The sequence below is a fragment of the Carcharodon carcharias genome, chromosome 11 (assembly GCF_017639515.1).
Source record: "Carcharodon carcharias isolate sCarCar2 chromosome 11, sCarCar2.pri, whole genome shotgun sequence".
Lineage (NCBI taxonomy): Eukaryota > Metazoa > Chordata > Chondrichthyes > Lamniformes > Lamnidae > Carcharodon > Carcharodon carcharias.
In genome coordinates this window covers 100,069,631-100,090,884 of record NC_054477.1, presented here as the reverse complement: position 1 = coordinate 100,090,884, position 21,254 = coordinate 100,069,631, and the positions used below count along the sequence as shown (strand labels likewise).

Here is a 21,254-nt window from a genome sequence, read left to right as displayed (position 1 = left end):
CTGAGGAATGAGTCAGCAATGCCTTGGCCAATCAGGGTCAAGCTGCCTGGTTTAAATTTCAAACAATACTTGGCAGTGAACTGTCAATTACTATCACTGGTGCATTCTCCATGCCAACACAATTGCCAACCAATCAGCATTTTCTCTTCACATACAGTATAAATTGTTGCTTTTCCCCTTATACTGGTATTCTTGTGAGGTGTCCTGATGAGTGCAAGATGAAAAGCTTAAACACTTCTCTTCTTTCAACGATACTCAAGTTCTGTACTACCAAATGGCTAAAAGATGTGACTGCACTAGAGAGGGTACAGAGGAAATTCACCAGGATGTTGAACAGTTTTAGCTATTAGAGATGATTGGATAGGCTGGGGAGAGATTTAATTGAGGTGCATGAAATTATGTGGGGCCTATGTTATGATATGGCAGATGGTAATTGCTGGGCTGACCAAATCTCAAAAGGAAATTTGGTCAAGCCATCACAACAATTTTCAATCTGTATTTATTACAAGAGGTTATGTGTACCGAAATCAGAAGTAAAGATTCCACTACCACTTTTTGAGATTTCAAATACTAAATTAAAATATTTATTAACAAAAGAAAAGAAAACTTAAAAACCCAAGATTACAGTTACTTAGTTAAATTTGGTCTTACAACATTTCCCAAAAGGTTTCTACTTAGCAAGACTCACAAATAAACAAAACTTTCCAGGCAACAGTCCCTATGGATACTTAATCTTTAAAAAATCCAGTAATATTACAAGATGCCTACTGGTGCTGTAGGGGAAGTATTTCACAGGCTTCTCTGTCCCTCTCACGCAACAATGGAAATCCAAGGGTAGAATTTTACGCCTCATGGGCTGGCACCCGCCTGACCCGATCGGGCATAAAATAGAGCGAGAAGACATCGGGCGAGCATTCTGGCATCATCCTGCCTGTGTGCAGTCTTCAGGTTGGCAGGCGTGCACGGATGTCAGAGCCACGCCTGCCATCATATTAAAAGGCTATTAAAAACCCAATTGATACCGATTTTACGTTGCCCATATGATTTCGCACTTGTTGCTCGGGCAAAACGTGCAAATTTTGCAAAACCTCATCCAAGGGTGAGATAAAAAGGTCAGCAGCATTGCTGTGTGAGTAGTGAGGAGTTTAGGAGATAGTTTGCGGCTGGTTGCTGTTTTGATTTTGACACCTTCATCTCTGTTCTGAGCTTCATTCTTTGCACTTCTAGGCTTCATTTCAGGACACATTGGTGTCTCCAATGCCCCCGGAGGATTTTGACCATGTGAATCCTTCCAGGTATCAGACAGCCTTCTGTTATCTTGGTATTGGAGATTGTGGTTTCCGCAGGTGGCACCTCCTGAGGAGGAATAGAGGGGCAGAAGGGACAGGAGGCCAGGTGTCTCAATGAAGCTTCCAAGGGAGTGACCTGTGAGACAAGGGGTGCAGGTCCAGCAGGTAGTCCAAGGCAGAAGGGACTGCAGAAGATGCCACTACCCTGCTGCCAGGGTTTACAGGCAGTGATGCAGCTACCGCAATATGTCTGAGGTACAAAGCCAAAGGAGGTTCCGCCTTTTCAGGGAGACTGTGACCTCCATTTGTCAGATGACTGGGCTTGAGATCACCTCCAACTGTGGGGGTGGAAACCCCATGCCAGTGGCTCTGAAGGTCACAGTGGCCCTCAACTTCTATGCCTCCAGCTCTTTCCAGGGGTCAGTGGTGGATCTTCGTCGAGTCTCCAAATCAACTATCCACAGTTGCATCAAGCTGATGACAGAAGCTTTGTTCAGGCGGGTAATCACATTTATTCATTTCCAGATGAGGCCAGCTAGGCTGAGCGAGCCAGAGGGTTTGCAGTGATTGCTGGGATCCCCCGGATCCAGGGTGCAATTGACTGCACACATATGGCCCCCAAGGCACCGGCCCGACTGGATGGATGGCTGCTGGGTGACAAGGGCTATCCGTTGAAAAGTTGGCTTATGGTGCCTCTTTGCCACCCAAGAATAGAGGCAGAGGAGCATTAAATAGGAATCATGCCTCCTCAAGGGCAGTGATAGAGAGGGCCATAAGTCTTCTGAAGATGCGCTTCCGATGCCTAGACCATTTAGGGGGAGCATTACAATACCCCCCAGAGTGGGTGTTACTGATAGTGGTTGCATGCTGCGCTCTTCACAATCTGGCACTGGCAAGGAGGTACCCACTGGAGGAGGAGGACCTTGACAGCCTCATAGGCCACAGAGGATGAATCCAGAGGGGAGTCAGAAGAGGAGCGTGGTGAGGAGAATGCTGAGGGTGTGGAGGCAGACCTCTGTATCCTTCAGGAAGGCAGGGACACCAAGGATGCCTTGATCCAATGGTCCTTTAGCTAGGCTGCCAAAGATCTGCTTCCACCTCAAGCCAGGGCTGCCGCCTCCATCCCAGATATCTGAAATTACCCTTGATTTTGAACCTAAAGTCCACTCAGTGCCTGTGCAATAAAGTTTAGAGCCACTCACATCCAGCATTACACACTGGCGTACCCTGCACCAAAAAAATAAAAAAGTGAAGGATACTCAGGCTATGACAACAAAAACAAAATTAATGTCATTTTCACAATCCAAACAAATTAACATAAACTTCTCTGGTGTTCATTCCCACACCAGTAAACATAAACAAAACATTACAGAACAGATCACCAACCGTGATCAGTCCCTCTTGTGCTCATGGTGCCTTAAACTTACATTTGCGAGTGCTACGTCTTGGTGCCCCCACCTCGCTGGCAGCGGCATTGGAGGCAGCCTGCTGACTCTGGTGTCTTGTTGGCCTTAATGACCTTGACAGTCGTCCTCTGGCCAATGGAGCCTGTGCTGGCCCTGCCCAGTCATTGCAGCCTCATCAGATGCCATGGTTACCGACAGAAGGGCGGAGGAGTTGCTGCCTGCCTCAGAACACCCTGAGAGGAGTCCACAGAGATGACAAGAAGCTCATACACTAATAGGAGGTCGCTCTGGACCTCCCTGGGTTGGCTAAAGGCTGCTTGCTTCACCAGTCTGTCCTCACACAGCACACTCTTCAAGATCACAAGGCCACACCCCATACAACTTTCAACCTTTCTATAAATATGTTTTTTCTCTTTCATCTTTAAACCCATTGTTCTTAACTTACTTGGGAAACTACCTTCTTCAGAATATAAAAATCTTTCATATTGTTTTCATGGAAAAATAAAAATTGTTTTAAGGAAAAATAAGCTTAATAATTTTGCTTTATTCATTTATGATCTTTGCCAATTGTAAACTTCCTTTAATTTCACTTTGAAATTCAACAGCTAAAAATTCAACTCCTCATTTATCTCCTAATGTACATTCTAATTCATGCTGTATCTATTGATATCCCATCTTAGCTTGTTCACCTCCACTTCAAAATGCCTGCTTTTACACCTAACTCTTTGATGATTTAAACCTTGCAGTCTTACTGTCTTCAGTTTAATTAAATCAGTCACGCACACGCACAATATACACACAGACCTCACAAGCTTGTTTCACCGTATCTCACAGTAATATTGGAAAAAATGAGTGGATAGAAAGGACCTATTTCCCTTAGCAGAATAGTCAACAAAACCAGATTTAAGGTAACTGTCAGAAAGATTTGAGGGAGGTTGAGGAGAAATATTTTCACCCAGAGGATGGTGGGGGTCTGGAACTCTATCTCCAAGAGTGGTAGAAGCACAAACAATCACTAAGTTTAAAAGGTACTTGGATATGCACTTGAAGTGTTGCAACTTACAAGGCTACAGACCAAAAGCTGGAAGTGGGATTAGGATGGATTGGTCTTTTGTGACCAGCGGAGACAAGATGGGGTGAATGACCTGGTTGTGTGTCATAAATTGCCATGTATTACTGTCAGTAATTACTGTCAGTAATCTTCAATTCAGTTCACTTCCAAGAGTTGGTTCTAACAGGCCAGAAGCTTTCTCACCCTCAGTTTCCCTTCCCCCTTTATCACTTCCCTTTACACTTGTCTTCCTCAAAGAAGATTTGTTTGCTTTCAAAATTCAATGAGATTTTTTGAAGATGTATGCAGTTAGCAAACTGTACCAGATACTGGTAGGTATGATTTTCAAGAATGTGTTTAGTCACTAAAGATCCTCCGAGGCGGCCAAGGTCGGTGTGCTAAAATGCATGTTTAGCCCAAGATTTGTGCAAGAACCTATTACAACGCTTTCTACGAGATTGTTAGCTATTGCAGGTACTTACAATGAGTTTTCAATAAAACCTGCAACCCACGTACTGAATTGAATATACAGAAGAATTTGTAAACAGGAAACAGAACAAAATGCATTTAGCTACGCTCTCTACTTCATTATTTTTGCTAAGCACTTCCCAGTATTTTATCATATCCTGGTAATTTTTGTAAGTAATGTAATAACACTAAAAATGTAAAGTAAAAATCTTTTAATTATCTTTCATTTTTGAAACATTTATAGTTTTGCATGAGATATGCAAAATTCCACTACAATGCCATGAATTAATTGCAACTAAGATATTCCTTTTCCTTCACTGGCCCTCACTATCAGGCATACTTTCATCATTGCTGCTGCCCATCCACCCACACCCACCATCTCTTTTTCAAATAAAAGCAAACCATGATTGCGAATAACCATAAACTGAGCATTTATAAAACATTAGTCACCAATACATAACTGGTGGGCTGAAAAGATGATAATATATAAATTTACAACAGAGGGGTTCATTCAGATGTATACTTCATAAAATAAAAAAGTGCCAGTGTGTTTTGGGGCTGTAACGTAACTTAAAAATCCTCTGATGACTTTAAATTACTAAAAGTCCACACTTCCATTTTATCACATTCCTCAATTGCAGTTTTCTCAGTTATTCTTACACTTTTATACTTAGTGAGCCTGAACCCTCCCCTCCCACCTGCCCCAGCCCCCGCTAACCAGTCCCAAGCAAATTATATGCCCTCCCTCTGATTACACTGGGGTTTGATGTCACTGGAGGGCATTGATCAACATCTTGACACATCCCAAAGAACTTCAGGGCAGTTCAATTAAGGTCACCTCAGTTAAATGTTCTGCTCAATTCCTAATGCTCCATGATGTAAGGCAATGCTATTGCTGTGCTTATGATACCAGAAGACCAAAATTAATGCATCATAAGGTGTGCAACTTTCCTGGAAGCCTAATGTGAATGGTAGCAGCTCAGGCAGCAAAAGCAGCAGTAGCACTGACAAAGTTTTCTGCTCTCCTCACGATTTGTTTGTAGTTGCAAGTTTAGGGCTTCCTGAATCACCCACACAATAGAATCAGCCATTAAAAAGAAAGAAATAAAGGAGAAGATTGCTTTTCCTCTATATATTGCTGATATGCAGTATGTCATGAAATGCATAGGGAACAACAACTAAATACAAGAATTATGAAATGAAGAAGATTGAAAAGATACAACACTTTTGTTAAGATACAGGATGTGCCCAAGAGCACATCAGACTGTCTCCATGGAATAGAAAGATAAAGATCTTTCAAATACTCAACATGAGCAATCTGAGGTCTGGAAAACTTCACTCTGTTGTATTAAAAGAAAATAATCTGGGAACACATTATACACACCTGACTAATTCCTTGTATACTGCCTTGGTAGTTTCCAGATAAGGTTCAATTGTATCTTCAAATTGACAGAGGGCTCCACCCAAGCAGAAATGTTTGAAGATGCGGAAGACAAATTCCTCACGTTCTGTATCACTGAATATTTGATATTTATCAGATTCTTCCAACAGTAACACCTAAATTAAATATGAAACACTTAAGTATGGAATTTGTTAAAATAAAAGGAAAATTAGTCATAAATAAAATCTCACTCATCTGCCCACATGATTAATGGTGGACACATTATAACATTCAGCACATTTCTCAAACAATATTTTTCTATTTTGTGCAACATCTTTCCTTGTCATTTCAATATATAAAATACAGTATATGATCTTGGCTCCTTGTTTCTTTCACAGAGTTGGCTCATTTGTTCAATGGCTAATTAGATAACACTGCTTAATGTCACTATTATCGAATCTAGCTTTTAATTCCAGATTATGTAATTAATCATAATAGAGACATTTAATGACACTCTACAAATAACAATTTCTCAAGGTCAGTTCTGTTGTTGAACATTGGTCATTACTTAGAGGGGGGCACATAAATGGGTGGTCTTCCTGCTGCCCTCCCGCCTGCCCCCGAACCGTCTGCAATTTTAGGCCACTTAAGGGCCTCTTCCCACCCGACCTCCAGTTTGAGACTGGCTGCGGAAGTACAGAGGCAGGGAAAAAGCCCAACAGGACATCCTGCTCGGGCCTCAGGTAGGGAGGGAAGGCCCCTCCCTCAGAAGGCCCTTTTTCCACTTTGACCTCTCCTCCCCGCAAGGTCTGCTCCCTGCAGGTACTCCCTCTCCCCTCCCAGTCCCTCCACCAAGAACCCAACCCCACCCCCGTCTTTTCGACTCATCTCCCTCTCTGCCATGAGACCCTCCACACTTACCTGGTCCTGGACTCCAGGATTTAGAATCTGTGGACTGCCTGTAGTCCCAGTCTTGGCCACTGCTGCTGCTGGGACTACAGAACTGCCGGCCAGTCAGATTGGCCAGCTGCTCTCTGAGGCAAGACTGCTGCCCAAGTGAGGGGCAGAAGTCCTGTCTCCAAACAATTGACACTTCTTGGAGCATTAAGTGGCTGTGGGCTGCTACGATTGATGACATTGCATTCCCTGCCGACTCTTAGGATGACGGCTCGGGAAACCCCAACACCTGAAAAATCCTGCCCAGGATTTCTGCATTAATCTGCACTTGTGCTAATTCCTGAAGCTGCAGTCATTTTCAGAGGGGTAATGATGACAAATGCTGACAGTTCACATTTAAACCCCCCACCAGGCCAATTGCACTGTAGGGGGTATAACAACAACATCTTGCATTTAAGCATCTTTAACGTAATAGAAGGTCCCAAGGTACTTCCCAGGAGCATTATGTTAAAAAATTGATACAGAGTCAAAAGGATGACTGCAAACTTGATCAAAGAGATAGGTTTTAAAAGGAGCATCTTAAAGGAGAACAGGTAGAGAGACAGAGACGATTGAGGTGGGAATTCCAGGACTTAGGGCTGTGGTAGCTGAAGCAACAGCCATCAATGGTGGAGCGATTAAAGTTGGAGATACTGAAGAATCCAGAATTAGAGCAGCAATGATGTCTCAGAAGTTATATTTTATACAACTGTGAAATAAGTGCATTCATAAATCCAGTCTTGTGCATGGTACATTGTTTTCAACTACTTAAAAGGGAAACTGAGCTGCAGGAGGAACATACTGGAAGGGTAAATACTGACCTCTCGATGAATTCCAGTCAGTTAGCTTTTGCGTATATCGATTCATTTCTTAATAAATAATTCAATTTAGGGGGCTTCTCTGGAATCCTGCATGTTTTCATTTCAACCAGCAATATATGGATGTGTTGTGGTGAGAAAGCCTAGGGTAATCGCTTGAAGTGTATTCTTTCTTATCATTTGAACGAGAAACAATTGGTCACAGTATCAGAACAAAATATGCTTGCTAACTTTGTGCACATGGTCGATTGTAGGAAGAAAGTGATTCCTAAAGTTGATAAATACACTGCATCTTCACACATGGAAACTGGCTTCAACTGAATGCTCCGTGGAAATACACAGCTGTTACCACATGGAAATATGCCATTTGGCACAAACGATATATCTTAGCATTTATCCTCCACACAATTTTAGAATGATGGGATGAGAATCTCCTTTTCCTGCTGGCTAGGATGGTCTTAAGAGAAACTAGTTTCAGTAGCCACAATCTATTACAAGTGGAGTCAATTTTAAGAGCTAAAATTGTTCATAATTCAGCATTAATTAGTATTCAATTGGCACTTGGAATGTTCCAAATTGGCAATTTTCAAAATGTTCCCAACTCAACAAAAATAGTCATACCTTAATTTAAATCTAGAATCATATTGTATGAATGCCCACTGATTCTTTGTTCTGTGTTTCTCCTTGGTGAAACTGTAGGATGTTTAGTCTTCTAAACCTTACCTCAAGCTTCTCCTAGGTACTACCTGATTGTGTAAAGAATTCCCCTAAGAGTCTCATGGGACTGATAGGACCTTCATCTAACAGCAGCCAAGCACGGAGGGGAACCTGCTGCAGGTTTCATTTGTTGTGGATGAATTGTGGATTCATAGATGACAATGGCCTACTCCAATTAATCTGTATCTGCTATACATTCTAGGAAAATGTTCCCTATACCTGAAAATATATTTGCCGCTCTCCAAACATCTTTCTTTTTAAAACAGGACCTGTGAGATCTGGGTCAAGAGGCTCTGTAGCCAAAAGGCTATGTAACGTGATCCCCCAGTCAACAATGTTTGCCTCAACATCTTCCATTCCACCTCTCCATGCTCACTCGTGCCCTGTATATCACTCTGGGCTCTCTGTTTTGGCTCACCCTCTAATACCCACCAGATCTAAGTCTCTATGCAGGGTGAGAGATGCTTCAGCAATGTAATGCTGGCAAGTTTGGAAGCAGTGTGGCCAGGTACATGATCATTTTGTGTACTGGATTGAAAATTCTGCTTCTTCTTCTGTCACATCTGACGGGGAGGTAGAGGAATAGGAGACGCAAGGAAAGGTTACTGAGGAGCAGAGTTCATATCTATGGAAAATGTGATCTGAGGGTTTGTTACTAATTTGCTGACAGTGTATATATGACCCAATAGCCAGACAAGGAAGAGAAGCAGAATATCACAATAGACCAAACAGCTTATGCCTGCTCTCCAATTTTCCTGCCTCTAACACACTCCTGTCTGCCCTGCTGGAAGCCCTAAACTCTCCTTCATAAGAGTAAAAGACTGGAGGTTGAGAAAAACATTGCCTGTAGCCTGTTGTAATAAGTAGTCTACTTTTAAAAGAATGCAAAAAGTGGGAATGTCCTGTGATTGGCATGTGTTGCAGTGAAAGATGGCAGCAGGTACAATATATTAACAGCAAGTGCATGAATCAAACAATTACATAAAAGCTGGTAGTTTTAATGGGGCTCATTTATGTATGGCTGCAAATGATGTATAATGCACTGCATGATCTTCTAGGCATTGATTGTAAACTTTTGAAGCATTTTATCACAGTGACAAGGAAGCGATTGTAAATGTCAGACATGCTCAGCACAGCGCTCAGTACAGCTGACTCTTATCTTGTCTGACTTCATAAGACAAATTAAATATCTTGCAGCGTCAAGTTGCAATGTAAGGAATCATGAAGTTTGCACTCACTGCTCTGACAGTAACTGCTAATTGCCCATTGCACAATGTATAGGCTTGAGCAGGTCCTTTAAAGGGTCTCCATTTGCAGGGCTGCCTTCCTCTTCTCCAATTGCACCCCGACAGGCATTTTAAAACCAATCTGGTTTTCAGTATGACTGGCCCTTTGAGCTTCTATATGTAGCATGGAACTTCCTTCCTGCACCACCCTCGCCCCTCTCTCCCACCCTCAAAAATACACACACACACACACAAAGCTATTTAAATTAAGCGGACCCAGGAAGGTTCACTGGGGGAAGCATTGATTCATTTGGTTGGTTAGAAGTTCAACTCTGCAACACTTAAAGCAGCAATCCTGCCTGAAAGAAACAAATGAACTTATGAACCAGGAGCAGGAGTAGGCCTCTCGGCCCTTCGAGCCTGCTCTGCCATTCAATAAGATCATGGCTGATCTGATTGTAACTTCCCGTCTACCCCCAGTAACCTTTCACTCCATTGTTTATCAAGAACCTATCTACCTCTGCCTTGAAAACATTCAAAGACTCTGCTTCCACTGCCTTTTGAGGAAGGGAGTTCCAAAGGCTCACTACCCTCTAAGAGAAAATAATTCTTCTCATCCTTGTCTTAAATATTTTTAAACAGTGACACCTAGGTTAATGTTGCTTTGAGTGTTTTAGCTCTTGCTCACAACACTTTTTCCCGTATTTAAGCGGCTTACTGCTCTTGGCAAGGTATTTTAACCATTACTATAATCAAGCTTTTTTGCATTTTTAATATTTGTACATGTGTTTATATGTCCAAATATAAAGAATGCTTGATTTTCCCCTCTCTCCGATATTATCTTGAGTGTTTCAAGTAGGGCAACAATAAAAGTAGAACAGATTCAGAGGAACCTTTTTTTAAAATCATGTACATTTGATATGGAAAACTGTTGAGTACCCTTAGCCCCATTTGCATCCAGGCCCTCTTTGTGACACAGGCTATTTGCTACTCGGCATTGTTCATGACTCTGCTCTGGGGATGGTGTCCTTCAGTGCAAAACATGACAATTCTCCTCTGTTTTACTTCACAAAATATCACCTCAAAGGTTTTTCAAGACACAATGCAGCACTTTAAAGTAGTTTTACAGAGCACTTAAAAATTCATGACTTGCTTTAGGATTACACAAAATGTATGTAGGGGAGGCATAGCGGTATTGTCACTAGACTGGTAAACCCAGGGTAATGCAGATGGTGGAACTTGAATCCAATAAAAATCTGGAATTAAAAACCATGAAACCATTATAGATTGTTATAAAAACCCATCTGGATCACTAATTAGGGAAGGAAATCTGCTGTTCTACATTTGACTCCAGATCCACAGTAATGTGGTTGACTCTTAAATGCCTCCTGAATAAGAGCAATTGGGGGTGGGCAATGAATGTTGGCCGAGCCAGCAACACCCACATCCCATGAATGAATAAAAAAAATGGCGCAGAAATAGGCCACTTGGCCCAACCTGTCCATGACAGTGGAGGAGGAAGCTCATCATTCATAAGAATGTACAGAAATACCAAATTTTAGGTAGCTGTTCAAGAAACATCCATGGGATCACTGGCATTGCAGCATTCCAGCCCAAATTGTGCTCTAAAAGGCATTTCAGTCCTAATATCTCATCTGATGAGCTATTACCTCGCTGCATAAGTTTATTACACAAAAATCAAATTCAGAGATTTCAAAGGGAAATCTTTCACAATTATCTTATCATTAATTGGTTGCGTACGGTGTACACTTTGGCACTCGGTAGCTATTTCAAGTCCGAAATGATTTCTGCACTGTGCACGTCACTTCTGGTGTGGGCTGTGTTGGAGGCCATTTTAAGTAGGTTATTAGCACAGGCTGATTTGAATCTAGTGTTGTCATTTTTTTTAACCTCAATGTTCTAGCTAATGCCTCCTCTTATTGTCTCACAGCTGAACACATGTTCAGCAGAAGGAAGGATGCCCACCAGCTCTATTTAAAGGGATTTTCACCCACTTCAGGTTTATTGCTGATTGATTTTTACAGGCTGTTACTGAGTTAGTAGAAATGCTTGGTAGTTTGTAATGCTACTTAAAGTTGATACAGTTAACAGGGAGTGGTGTGGCATATGGTGAAGGCCTTGGTTCTCACTTCAGGTGTTCTGTTAGGACTACCTGCTCCCAGCAATGGGTGCTATAGCTTCTGTTCCCTTTGGCCTGCATCATGGCATGGAGAATCAGTAGACGTGACACAGAAGAAGGGAAGCTCTTGAAAAGGGAGGAGGAGGAGTAGGTTCTCAGCAGGAGGCCATATCCACCCAGGGTCTTCAGAGAGCAATTCTCCTACTTCAACCTAAGCCAGGAACAGTGTGTACAAACTCCCTATTCCACTCAGGAGGTCTTCACTGAAAGCTGCCACCTGTTGCATGCATACCTGCAGCTCAAAGCAGGGAAGGGATGGCATAGCCAAGGGTGTCATCATACAGGGCTCTTTTCATGCTGGACTAGTATCATCTTGTAGTTTGCTATCCACTGTTGTATAAGGAGGGGTGGCTAATGCTTTGTGAACCCAAAGACAGGAGAATATATAGCATTCTCTCTTTCTAGAGAGAAACAGGCAAAGAGAGCACATGCCTTTGCCAGCATTCCCTATGATGCAGGGTGCCACTAACTACACACACGTTGTTTTAAAGACTCTGCAACCAAGAAAGGATCATCAATGTAGAGCTGGTGTGTGGCCATGCCTGTCAATGCCCATAGTCTTTGCTGCAGTCATGATACCTTTACTCTCCACCAGCCTGCTGTGCCATCAACATTTGAAACATCACGAGAAACCAAAGGGTGGCTACTGGGTGTGAGGCTAGTGGTTCAGTTATAAGGATATGGCATTTGAATATTTACTCATCTCCCTTAACCACTCGTGAGGGATCATTAAACTTCTCACAGCACTTTGTCCAGATTCTCAAGGCCACTCTGCTGGCACTGATCGCAATGGTTATCTGCACTGACTTAATTTGCAGTGTCTAGCTGGAAAGCCTCCTGGTCCCCTGTGGCATAGGGCCTATCTCCTCCTGTTCACCAGCTTCCATAGCGCAGAAACTAACAGTGCTATGAAGTTGAATTTTGTGGCCAGAACGTTGCATAACAAAGGCAAGGGATTGAACAGGAAAGTAAATCACTGAAGTGAAGTGTGAGCTTGCATGACTACTAAACTGATAAGGCCTGAAAACAGGTGTGAAGATAGCAATGTGTGATTAACCTGCGCCTGCTGTTTCTCATGCAGGCAGCATGCAAACTGTCTGTTCATTTAATATGCATCAACATTAAGCACGTTGAGTGGCTGCATGCCTGAGCAAGGGGTGAAAAATCATGACAGGCTAGCACGAGTTCAAATTAGCTGCACTACTTGAAGCCAGCCTGTGCCTGTTAAGGGGGAAGGTACATTTTGACTGAAACAGGTGCTGTAAGTCATTCTAAAAGTGAGTTTGACCTGGGAAAGATACAAGAATGGCACAACCTGGCAGAGTGCAAGTTCCGAGATTCCCCAAACAGCATTGGAGGCCTTTGGTGCAGGAAGTGCACAACAGGAGAGCTCCTATGCTGTTATGAGCGGGATCGGAGGAGTGTGCGTATGATCTAGCCCCACTACTCCGCAGGCAGTACAGTTAATTTAAAAGTTTAACTTTTTCACCAAAATAGCCAATCGTCTATTTCCCCAACTGGTGCCCAGAAGAAAAAAGAGACTTCAACCAGGCTTTTTTCAATAAACCCAGGATGATTGTTTATTACAAAACAAAGTTTTGTTTTAGCAAGTTTCAAGTACTGGTTAACACACAATTGTAATTGGGAAGTATAACTATCTATCTCCACCTGAAGAATTCCTCCAGCAAACACACAGGCACACACACATGCAAACAAAGGACAAACAGGTAAGTCTCTCTGCAGAGATGGGCTTTAAAGGATGGGTGTTAAATAAAAGGATAAAGTCCGCAGGGCCTTGATGCTGTCGACCCTCATATGAAGACTGGTCCTGGTGGACATCTGGAATTTCTCACCAACTGATCTCAGCTTTGCACGTCCAAATGCAGACCGGTTACAATCACATGAGGGTTCTCTGGCTACAGGTTGATAGCCACACACAATTGCAGGCAAGGTAGAGGGAGAGAACCAGTTAAGGTAGCCTTCCTTCCTCAGCTTGTTCCACAACAAGGCTGCCTTCAAAACCAGCAGGCTCAAAGCTTAAGTTTATTTTCTCTCTCTCCTATGTGATTTCCAGCAAGTTACCAGCCTTTTTCAGTTATCTCCCCATCAACTAAAGTGATTGCTGTTCAAAACAATCAGATCTTCCTCAAGTACCATAAAGGTCAGGTGATTTCTTGGAAGAGGCCTGCTTGCTGACAGTTCCAAGGTGAACTTATGATCTTTTTAATAAAAATCCCATGTTAGCATCCACATGTACAGATAATGCCACGTTCTACCATTTTGTAAAAGAAAAACTCAGTCTTAAAAGATATGATTCTAAAAATATCCATAGATGATCAGAGGCTTTTACATAGTGCAAGCTCCAAGAAAGAACTCCCACCGCACACATCCCCCGCCTCGAACACCCCTTCACCCCACAGCAATATTTAAAGGCATTTTTTTTTTGTTGCTGCAGAGTAACTGAAGTACTGTGTTGTCAGACGAGTTGTCCTTCTGGTCAGAAGTGAGTGGTACTGGACTTTTTGAAAGAGTGGTGTCATTTTAAAAGACCTCTGAGTGCATCACTTGTGCCCAGTATATAGTCCTATATTGTTAATGGTATCTAAATTGTACTGTTAAGGTTAAAGGTATACAGATGGGAGTCATTGATTAATTAATTATTTTGCACACATATAAAGAGATACTTACCTCGACACATCATGCGTCTGTTGTTGTCCAGCTCGCGACCAAAGGCATTCACAGCCTTAAAACCGTACTGCTTGATCCCGACCACACTCGAGGTGCAGTGGCTCACGTGTGCGTCAGACTCCCCTCTGAGCTTACCTCTGCTCAGATGGAATTCCACATTGGTCCCAGGTACTGAAACCTCCCTCGGACAATGCTGCCCCACAATTTGAGCCGTTTCGTGGAAATTCCCTCGGTGTCCTTCCATTCAGTGTGGAGGGGTTTTCTGTATGGGCTGCTGCTGTACACCCTTACCTTTGTCCAGTGTCCAGACATTTGCCTTGGTATTTTCTTCTATCATCTGATGGTAGTGGATGTCTCCAGCGGGGTGGGGGAGTGGGGGGCTCTCTAAGCGGGAGTCCTCTCCATTACCTCGGGGATCTGAGGTGGAGGGTATTGCATGCAGCAGTCCCATACAACCACAGGGTGAGGTGATTCATGGTCTTCCAGGCTGCTTGTGATTTTTATGGCCTTGTGGATTCCTTGGACCACATCTATATAGGGTGTCATAGACTACATTCCCTTTTTGGTTATTTGAAGGGGCTTTTTCTTAATTTATGGTTGCAATTCAGTCCCATGCTCCTGATCTTTGGGCTCCTGGTGCGGAAGGGGGCAGACAGGTCGGAGGACCTCCTCATGGGTCTGCTCCTGGGCCTGGCCAATTTGGCCACAAAGATCAGGCCTTAGGGGGGGTTTGTTGCACCCGACTCCCTGCCTCTGCACCATATTTACATCCGCGCCTGGGTGTCCTGGGGAAGAGAGTGCATGGTGTCCATGAGGCCTTCTGCAACTGTGGACACCATGGGGTTGGGTGCATCATAACCCCACAAAATGACATTTTAATTTAAAACTCTATACAATTCCTTTGGTATTGATTTGCATTTCAGTGTCCCCTTAAGAGGCTGTCAACCTCAACTTTATTTGATTAATTTTGTTTTATTTAGTTAATTTTGTCTAATTGTAGTTTAAAAGAGTATAGAGAGAGACTTACTTTGCACATTGTGCATCAGTTGATGTCTAGCTCACAGGCACAGGCATCCAGAGCCTTAAAACTGTGGTGTTTGGCCCTGAATGTACTCAAGGTGTTGAAGTGGCTCAAGTGAGTGGTGGACTGAACTGATCCTTGTTTGGACAGAAGTTCACGTTGGCCGTGTGTTCTGAAACATCCCTCGGGAACCTTAGCCCCACAATTTGAGGTGTCTCGTGGAAGTTCCCTCTGTGCCTTTTCGACCTGCATGGTGGGTTTCCTGTAGGGGCTGCTGCTGCACACCGTTCACTTCCTCAACCGGACATGCCATGGCATTCCGTCCTGCCATCCAGAGCACCCAGTGGAGGGCTCTCCTTTATTATCGGGGATTTGGTGGAGGGTATTGTAAGAAGCAGTCACATGCAACAAAAGGTTAAGATGGTTCATGGACTCCCAGGCCACCTGCATTTTCTGCAACCTTGAGGAGTCTGTGTTCCATGTGTATATATAGACTGTGCGAGGTTGCAGCCCCTTTTCGACTTTGAGGGGGCTGATCCTCAAAATCTGGTTGCATTTCAGCCTCACGCTCCTAATCTTTGGGCACCGGGTGCGGGCAGGGCAGAGAGCCTCCCTGTTACCCTGCACCAGGGTCTGGCCAAGAAGGCTATTAATAGGTCCTGGCAGTGGGCGGTTGAGGGGGTCAGCCAGCCTGACTGTCTGCCCCTCTTCCGTGACTATGTTTGGCCTGGGTTTCCCTGCAAAGGTAGCACGCATTGTCCATTGGTATGCTTGAGGCGTTCCCTGGGCGGTGGACACCACAGGGGCTGGAATGCCCCAGTCAATAGCCCTTTAAGGTGTTTTGAATTAGTTAATTAGTTTATTTCTGAATCATTTTATTTTATTGGTTCACGGTTTTCATAGGAGTACAAAGAGAGTCTTCTGCCGTCTGGGGACAATGGGAACCCCCGGTGGGAGGCTCTCTATGTAGGAGTCCTCCCTTTTTCCATTGAGGATTTGGTGTGGATTATGTTGCATATAGCAGTCCCATGCAATAGAAGGCTAAGATGGCTCATGGACTTCAAGGCCATCTGTATTATCTGTGGCCTTGAGGAGTTCCATGTGTATGTAGGATGTGCGAGGTTGCAGCCCCTTTTTGATTATTTGAGGGGGCTGCTCCTCAATTTTTGGTTGCATTTCAGCCTTGCACTCCTGATCTTTGGCCATCCAGTGCAGAGGGGGAGGGGGGGGCAGGGAGGGAGGAGGACCTCTTCATAGGCCTGGCTAAATTAGCTGTTCAGGGGTCTAAGCAGCGGGTGGTCAATGTGGTCATCCAGCCTGACAGTCTGTCCCTCTTCTGCAGTTATGTTTGCGGCCGGTGTCCCTGGAGAGGGAGCACGCAGTGTCCACTTGCAAGCTTGAGGCCTTCCGTGACCGGTGTGCACCACGGGGGCTGGGATGCATCATCATTCCAGGAAATTGCACTTTGATTTAAAGTTTGTTAAGTTTCCTTTGTAATTTGGTTTTAAGTAGTGTCCCTGTAAGGGACCAATTCCCCCACTTGATTTGTTAACTTGCTTAATTTGTGTCAACTTACTTTTCCTTTAACTTGTGTTAAATGTTTCTATCTAAAGAATATAAAGAGAGCCTTCTGCCCTCTGGAGGTAATGGGAGTCTCCAGTGGGAGGCTCTCTAAATGGGAATCCTCCCTTTCTCCATTGGTGATTTAGTGTGGAGAGTGTTGCATGTCGCAATCCCGAGCAACAGAAGGCTAAGACGGCTCACGGATCTCCAGGTCGCCTGTATTTCCTGTGGCCTTGAGGAGTTCCATGTGTACGTAGGATGTGTGAGGTTGCAGCCCCTTTTTTATTATTTGAGGGGGCTATTCCTCAATCTTTGGTTGCATTTTAGCCCTGCACTTCTGATCTTTAGCCACCCAGTGCAGAGGGGTGTGGGGACTCAGGAGGATCTCCTCGTTAACCTGCTCCTGAGCTTGGCCAAGGTGGCCATTAACAGGTCCAGGCAGCGGGCGGTTGAGGGTGCTGTTCCACCCGACTGCCTGCCTGTCTTCCGTGGCTATGTTTGATCCTGGGCGTCCCTGCAGAGGCAGCATGTGGTGTCCGCTGGCACACTTGAGGCCTTTGGCAATCAGTGGGCACCGCAGGTACTGGGGTGTATCATCTCCAACCAAAATATTATCCTAATTCCACTTTCTTTTAAAGTTTTGTTATAGTGCCCCGTTAAGTGACTGTCAAGTAGTTCATCTGTTAATTTGATTATCGTTTGCTCAAGAGACTATGAAGAATGACTTCTGCCATTGAGAGGAGGCAGGGGCCTCCAGTGCGAGGCTCTCTGTGTTGGAGTCCTCTGTTTTTCCATTGGGGGTTTGCCATGGTGGCTGTTGCATGCAACCATCCCATGCAATGGGTGATTAAGTCAGTTCATGGACTCCCATGCTGCATGTAATTTCTGCAGCCTTGAGGAGGCTATGTTCCAAGTGTATGTAGGTTGTGAGATGTTGCAGCCCCCCTTTCATTATTTGTGGGGGCTGCCCTTCAAGTTTTGTTTGCACTTTGGTTGCTTCGCATGAAGCTGAGCCTGCTGCTATGCATGCAGGCTGTCAGCTTTAGCACTGGGCTGCACACCATAATCCTGGAGGTGAACAGGCAGCACTAAGTTTGCAAGCAGCTTGCATCAATTCCATCAGGCACAAGGTAATCATACATCATGATCCGAGTGCCCACCAAGGGTCTTATCAAACATTATCCTCCTCCTTGTCCAAACAGTAATAACACCACCACCATCTTCTAATTTGACTTTATTGTAGTAAAACATCCCAAAGCACTTTACAGGAGCCACATCAAACTGCATCAAACCACATAAGGGTAGATGATCAAAATCTTGGTCAAAGCCATATATTTTAAGAGTGTCTTAAAGGAGGAAAGGGAGGTAGAAAACAGAGCAAGCATGATAAGTTGCATATTTATGTTAGCAATAGCACAATGGTCTGGGATCAAATTAATAATGCTTCTTTAAAATCAATAATATCAATACTTCCTCTCACCTGAAGAATGCATAGCTTTTGCAAAGCTTTCCATCTTGCAGTCAAGCTAAGAGGTGAAAATTAATCTCAACTGTGTTAGGCAAATTCAATACTGGGGCCAAAACCAGCAATATTTTGTTTGTGAAGCAAGTAACACATTCACTTACATTATTAAAACAAGTTAATTTTGTACACTGATGCAATTAATACAAAATGGCATTTTCTGTTCCATTAATGTCTTACCTGTCGAAGCTGATCAGAGATAATAAAATCCTCATAAAATTCATCCAAACACTTGGTAATATGTCCCGTTTCTCGCACGATCCCTTCAGTGTACAAACAGTCAAAGAATAACATTGAAAGTTGACTGCAGGGAACCTCTTCAGCCTCTATTTTCTTAACTTCTGTTCCTACGAAGACAGAATTAAAGATAAATGGAAACATATAACGAATAAATTTCCCATATTTACATAGAAGGTAAAGATCATATGTTTCATTTTGTCATGAACAATTGCCTTAACCTTCAGTAAACTGCAGAGCATTCTGAACATCATTGATAAGACCATAAGACATAGGAGCAGAAGTAGGCATTCGGCCAATCGAGTCTGCTCTGCCATTCAATGAGATAATGGCTGATCTGATAATCATCCTGCCTTTTCCCCAAAAGCATTGATTCCCTTACTGATTAAAAATCTGTCTATCACAGCCTTGAGTATACTTAACGACCCAGCCTCTCCAGTCCTCTTCGGTAAAAAGTTCCACAGATTCACTACCCTCTGAGAGAAAAAATTCCTCCTCATCTGAGATTATGCCTTCTGGTCCTAGACTCTCCCACAAGGGGAAACAGCCTCTCAGCATCTACCCTGCCAAGCCCCTTAAGAAAAATATATGTTTCAATAAGGTCACCTCTCATTCATCTAAACTCCAATGGGTACAGGACTAACCTACTCAATCTCTCCTCATAATCCATACCCAGGATCAACCTAATGAACCTTCTCTGAACTGCCTCCAATGCCAGTATATCTTTCCTCAGATAAGGGGGTAAAAACTGTATACAATATTCTAGGTGTGGTCTGACTAGTGCCTTGTATAGTCTTAGCAAGACTTCCCTATTTTTATACTCCATTCCCTTTGAAATAAAGGCCAACATTCAATTTGCCTTCCCTAATACCTGCTGAATTTGTATGCTAGCTTTTTGTGATTCATGCACAAGGACTCCTACAAATCCCTCTGTGCTGCAGCTTTCTGCAGTCTTTCTCCATTTAAATAATATTCAGCTCCTCTATTCTTCCTGCCAAAGTACATAACTTCACACTGTCCCACATTATATTCCATCTGCCACATTTTTGCCCACTCACTTAACCTGTCTATATCCCTCTATAGACTCTTTGTGTCTTCCTCACTACTTGCCTTCCCACCTATTTTTGTATCATCCGCAAACTTGGCAATAGTACATTCATTTCCCTCACCCAAGTCATTCATGTATATTGTAAATAATTGTGGCCCCAGCACTGATCCCTGTGGACTCCACTAGTTATAGGTTGCCATCCTGAAAATAACCCCCTTCTCCCAACTCTCCATCTTCTATTAGTTAGCCAATCTCTAACCATGCTAATATACTACCCCCAACACCATGAGCTCTTATCTTATTAAGTAGCCTTATGTGCAGTACCTTATCGAACGCCTTTTGGAAATCCAAATATGTTACATCTACTGGTTTTCCTTTATCTATCCTGCTTGTTACCTCCTCAAAGTATTTTAATAAAGGTGTCTCCTTCACGAAGCCATGCTGACTCTGCTTGATTATATTATGTATTTCTAAATGCTCTGCTATTACATCATTTATAATAAACTCCAACATTTTTCCAATGACAGATGTTAAGCTAACTGGCCTATAGTTACCTGTTTTTTGTCTTCCTCCGTTTTTGAATAAGCGTGTTATATTGGCTATTTCCCAATCCCCTGGGACTATTCCAGAATCTAAAGACTCTTGGAAGATTACTAACAGTGCATCCATTATCTCTGTAGCTGCTTCCTTTAATATCCTAGGATACAACTCATCAGGTTCAGGGGGCTTATCAACCTTTAGCTCCATTATCTTTTACCATGAAGACTATTGCAAAGTATTTATTCAACTCCTTTGCCATTTCCTGGTTCCCCATTATGTCCCCATCTCATTCTCTAAAGGGCCTATGTTCACTTTTGCCTCTCTATTCCTTTATATATATTTAAAGAAGCTCTTACTGTCCATTTTTATATTACTTGCTAGTTTACCCTCAACACACTGACGCTTTAACACACTGCATCATGAAGTGATAATATGCAGCCTCACATCTGCAATTGCCATTCAGCAAATTTCCAGTTTGGACTTTGCCGCCATCAGAGCTGGCACACTCCACAGTACACACAACCTCATGATCATTCTTGCACACCATAAACAGTCACTTCAAAGGCAGTCCTGCCAGAGGCATGCCACCACATAAGCTGGACACATTCAGCTGGGGGAGCATATTTGGTGCAGAGGAAAATAAAGAAACAGTTGAAAATTGGGAACACAAACAAATGTAAATACAATTGGGTAGTATGTGCCTTATGCTCAATGAAAAGGGGGTTCTGCCATGATGCTGCAGGTATCTCTATAAGCAAGAATAACAAGGATAAAAATTATAAGGCTCAGAGTGTACAACTTTTTAATAGTGCATTATTGTACATAGTTCACACAATTGAAATTTAGTTTGTATAACAGCATAGTTACTTGGCCAAACTGCCTAAGTATTGCGAGTCTTGCCTTTGCGAAGAAACAGATTTAATGTGGCTGTTGTCAGCAACACAACCAACATCCTTTTGTCAGGTATGCAATTAACCTGGGAAGTAAATTGTCAGGAATGGATGAAGAAACATCAGGGCTGAGATTTCCTACTGCAATCCCCAGAATATGACTTTCCTTCCATTAACGTTAATGAGCAGAAACCACAGGGAGAAACCTTTTTGAGAGTCAGGGGGTCCATTACATCTTGCAGAATTCCCAGTC

At 43.2% G+C, this 21,254-nt stretch overlaps 1 protein-coding gene across 1 annotated transcript in view; it reads right to left on the bottom strand.

The window, feature by feature from the left end:
- Positions 1-21,254, bottom strand: part of cfap300 (cilia and flagella associated protein 300) — a 46,943-nt gene that overhangs the window by 14,385 nt on the left and 11,304 nt on the right. Inside the window, exons 4-5 of the mRNA XM_041199783.1 lie at positions 18,467-18,633; positions 5,599-5,771 (exon numbers count right to left, since the gene is read on the bottom strand). Of these exons, the coding sequence (XP_041055717.1) occupies positions 5,599-5,771; positions 18,467-18,633 (340 nt within the window). The remainder of the gene's footprint in view (positions 1-5,598; positions 5,772-18,466; positions 18,634-21,254) is intronic.